The 4,935-nt window shown below is 33.8% G+C and overlaps 1 protein-coding gene across 1 annotated transcript; it reads left to right on the forward strand.

Annotated features, from left to right (window-relative positions):
* The first annotated feature begins 2,391 nt into the window (after window positions 1–2,391).
* Window positions 2,392–4,935, forward strand: LOC124371875. Its single transcript, XM_046830240.1, has 3 exons — window positions 2,392–2,680; window positions 4,014–4,207; window positions 4,664–4,935. The coding sequence occupies exons 2-3, from the start codon at window positions 4,088–4,090 to the stop codon at window positions 4,913–4,915; spliced, it is 372 nt and encodes a 123-aa protein (XP_046686196.1). The 5' UTR covers window positions 2,392–2,680; window positions 4,014–4,087; the 3' UTR covers window positions 4,916–4,935.

Genomic DNA, 4,935 nt, shown 5'->3' on the forward strand with positions numbered 1-4,935 from the left:
CCATTTAGACGTTTTTTTCTCAATGGGCTATAATACGAACTCATTTGGTCTGATACGTCTACGCCCTTTTTTGGCATCATTTGTAAGCTAAAACACAGCTAGGTTTTCATGATTGGTTCGTTATTTCTATTGGTTTTTTTACTGGGCAATAAGTTGTCCCCATCCTCAGGTCGAGTACTTATCAAGTTTACTCGCCTCTTGTCGACCCAGCTGATTACTTTTACACATTGTTGTTCTCCTGCGCATACACTTCACCCTTTTTCAATTTCTTGCTTCTAACTCTTCGGATTGGACTTCAAATCCTTTCTCAAGGTACCACAAAGGTAAGTTTTTCTTTTTAAGCAAGGCCTCAGCTAACTCGACGCTGTTGTATTAATTATCAGCCTTCAGCAACACGGCCGTGGCCTAAGAAATCATGAATAAGATGCAGCATTATTTTTTGTTTGTGGCCTTTTCCAGATGTAATGTCACTTTACCTACGTATATTTTGAACTTGCAGGTATAGCCATCAGGAGAACAAAGCTTGTACATTTTTACACCATATTTGTGCGATTTGTCCGGCAAGTACTGCCGGAAATTTAAGCCTGCCTCTCCACGGGACCTTGGTCTCATCTTATAACTACAGTTTTCACCTGGAATCCTGACAGCTTTGAATCTATCATTTTAACATGACCTGCAGTTTTTGGAGCTTTTTCATCCTGGGTTCTTCGCCTACTGCTTCTTCATTATTATGAAAATGAAGACATCGCAGAAGCATTTCAAACCGCTCTCTCTTCATAGCCTGTTTTATGAAGTCATTTTTAAACATGGTGTCATTTGACCAGTAAAAACCTTATTTGAGGCAAAGGGCACATCCCCATCACAATCAAAATCCCTAGAAATTGTTTTATTTGTCCACTAGTACAGTCAATCCAACTGCCTCATAAAAGACCTCTGTTTGGGGATATTGTTTGAAATATCTTGCCGGGCATATCGGTTTGTTTCTTCTACGATGAGGTTAATAATATCGTCTGGTTAAAAACTGCTCTAATACTGTTACAGGATTTGATATGTCAAAATCATACACTAACCCTTCATTGTCAGTATAGGGAAATTGTCTGACAGTACTCTTTATGTCATCCCACTCATTACCATCGTCATCATTACCCGGTACTTGTTTCAGTTTCACCATTTGGCCCATCATCAGTTTCGGGCACATCGCCATTGGCGGTTTCATTATTTTGCTGATAAGGGTTCTTCTAATTTGATATTATATTATTTTCATAAATATTTTACACCTAATTCATCACCTAAGCTTATATTTTGTGAGAAAATAAAGAACTGCATTCTGAAGGCTTACGTCATCTGAAGTAAACAATTACATTTTCTTCGATATTTAATGCATGACTTACTTCATTTGCATCAAGTTCCTCATCAATACCGTCTGCATTTGAATCCTCACTAATCTGCTTCAGAAGGTAAGTATTCTGCTCCCCGACACAGAAAAATCAGTAAGTTCACAATCACTGTGGCCTTCAAGAGCATCATCGATCTCTTGGTTCGTCCATTTTTATTACAATTTCACTACGAAACACCACAAAATAACTTTCAATTCAAAATACACCCAGTCACTAGCCAGTATTAACCTACAAATTAACGAACCAGACTGACAGAAGAAAAACAAAAGCGCGCCAAATCGATGCTCGCTAAATGTCTAGCTAGACGCAGGTTAGAAGCAACACATGTATCACGTGTGGTACACGACGCAGGTTTAGATTAATGTCTTATTAGTTCAGCGCGTTCGTGTACCACACGTGGGTGGTACACGCACATATATGTATAAAAGTTCATTACAAAAATTGTTTTAATTTACGTTTTGATAGTTTTGCACATATTTTATAACTGCTGTCTAGTGATTTAAGCAAAAAAACAACATACGCATTTCTGACAGATTTTTACCGATATAAACACACCACACTTAATTACGAAGGTAATTATCACCTACGTCGTGAATGTGTTAAACTGTTGACTATGTTTCATAACTGATAGTAATATTAAGTTCTATTTTATACCTTGACTATGTCACACTCGTTCTTCTACCTGTGCTGGATTAATAGAATATATATTATGTAAACTGTAATAATAAAGAATTTGAATTTGAATGGAAAAACTGTGACCATTCCTTTTGAAATTTACATTCAGAAATATTAAAAACTGTAACATTACAAAAAATGTCAATGTTTGAATTGATGTTCAGACTAAAATATGAGTTTTTTCTTCTATAACAATCATACGATTGCTACTTGAGAGATTAATTAGTTGTTTCAATAATTTTAACCATATAAATATGCTGGTAATCTTGTTCAGTTCATTGTTAAGTATTGTTCATAAAAATTAATATTAAAGAAGTTTTATATATGTTGCAATGAAATTAAAGTCATCTTGTGTACTAGATTAAAATTGATTCCTGCCATTTAATGTCATCTCAAATGCTGGTATCAAATGTGTCAAGAAGTCAAGAGACCTTGGGAGACATCTTGTGTGGTATAAACAAAGAAGCACCACCGAACAGTCCTTACTCACAAGAGTTTAAACTGGCTGTGAACATTCCAAGCAGTGTTTGCAATCAATGCATGTTTGCCAACTTTACTTCAGGACTGCCAACACAGAATCCCGGAGGATGACTGGAACAAGATATCAGGTGACACATTTTCTCTTTGCTGTTTTCTCAGTGTGTAAAGTCATTGTACTTCTCTTTGAATTATTTAATAAAAAAAGTATAAAATGTGATATAATTACATGTTATTTATGGTCTGTTCATGATATTTATTATAAACCAATGCTTAAAGTTTCAGTAGAATTTAATATGAGTTTTCACTCACAGGAAAAATAAAATTAGTATTTAGACATACTTCAGAATTTATAAGTTACTTGTTTTATTTACAGTTCAATAAGTATTAATGTTAAAACTACTGTTTTATACAAGTAGTTTTATTTTGGTATCAAGAGGTATATGTGACACTTCTTGTGTAAAGAGTTGAGTGTAATCAATATAAAAAATGTCAAATTGCAAATTTAATATCATGTCCTCCTATCACTTGTACTCCGTATCTCTTCAAGTAGGTGTTGATCAAGGATTTCAGTGATCTATCCTACGACGCGGTTTTCGGATTAAAGATCTCTTGGGGTTGATGTGAAAGTACAAGAATTTGTTATATTCTTTTTTTAAGAATCCTGTAAAGGATTACAACGGTCTATCTCCATTTCCATCTCAATGAATAGTGATACCAATAACATTGTGAAAGTGTATTAAACTTAAAACATGGACATTCTCAAACGTGTGTGAAGGTGAATGTGTGTTTATATAATGACGGAATATAATATTGTTACTGGTTAGCTAAGCAATAACCAGTCCACAACCAAGGTAGTTCCGTTTTACATGAACTCTGAATTTTAGGTATTCTGGTTTTGACTAATTAACTGACTGCTTAAGTTCAGCTTCTAAAGTTCTATTTCCTCACTACCTAGTTGACCGTTTACAAGTCTACTTAACATAATTGATTTAAGCAGATAGATATATTTAAAACAACTCCACAAGTATCACTGATTGTTGTTAATAAGAGGACTAATTAAGTTCTTTCTGTTAGTTCTGCATCTGGAATCTGACTCTGTCAGATTTGACTCCTGAAATCTGGAACCATGTTTGTCTGAAGAGATCCATAAAACGTCACCGACAAAAAAGCTCATAATGAACTCTGTATATCGTCTTGACATCTAGACTACAAAATATATTGAAATCTAGGTGAAAGAATATTCTCATTATCTCATCAGGTGCAAAAGATGAAATTTGTGATAGAGTCAGATTCCAAACGCTGCAGTAAGAGAAAGATAAACTGGATCTAAATACAACATTTACATTAAATCAACCCTTCCCACCGTAGCTACATTATGTACAATTACATTATGTTTTTCATGTTAATGCTATTTATTATTAACAATAAATTCATAATTTTAAAACTTTTTGATGTTAACAGGTGGAAAAAAGTACAGTATACAAGTAAGTGTGCATGGTGTCTCTGCACTCCTACTTGTGGAACCTGGCTCCAGAATGTTGACAATCAGCTGTAGAGACTTACAACTGTGTTACCAAATAAAGAAAACAGTACTGAAAAGACTTGAAAACTCTGAGGCTAAAAACATTTCTGAAAATCTTGTGCTCGATATCCAGGTAAATATTTTGTTTTGAGATGTAAGACACAACCCTTAGTTGCCTGTCTAATATTAATACAATTTTGCATTTTGGATCACATATTTTATGAAATGAGTTTAGGTGTACCTTCAAATTTTCCTTTATTGAATTTGAAAGTATTCACTTAGACTTCTGTTGCAGAGTTATTTCTGTAATACAAGTAATATTCCTTTCTCTGCCTCTTGTTCATTTCTTGTCTCCTCCTCAGAATCTACTTTATAAATGTCTATTTTGTGCTTTAATACAAGAATGAGTAATTCTTGTAGAGTCATAATTGTAGGTTATTTAATAGCCATATCTCGTATGTATAAAATATTTAAAAAAATTATAACTTTGATACCATCATGAAATAAACATTCAAATATACAAATCTATTTATATTATAGCTCTAATAATCTTAAAAAAATATCCAATTAATCTAATGTTTTGTTGCAGGCTTTATATCAGTCTTTTGAAATTGAAAGCTTGCGAGAAAACCCAAATATTCAGTCTTTGGAAGTAGTAAGACAGAAACTAAGAAACTACGATATCATCACACCTGCCAATATGAGGAAGAGGTGTGAATATAAAATCTGGCAACAAGTCTGCATGATTCAAACTCCATCCATGTACATAACTGTAGGTTTCTTAATATTGTCTGTGCCCAGGAGCTGTTATTCCTCTCTAGTAATTAGCAGACAATGTTAACTCAGAGTGACAACTTTGAA

Source organism: Homalodisca vitripennis, unplaced genomic scaffold, assembly GCF_021130785.1.
Source record: "Homalodisca vitripennis isolate AUS2020 unplaced genomic scaffold, UT_GWSS_2.1 ScUCBcl_2169;HRSCAF=6654, whole genome shotgun sequence".
NCBI classification, from domain to species: domain Eukaryota; kingdom Metazoa; phylum Arthropoda; class Insecta; order Hemiptera; family Cicadellidae; genus Homalodisca; species Homalodisca vitripennis.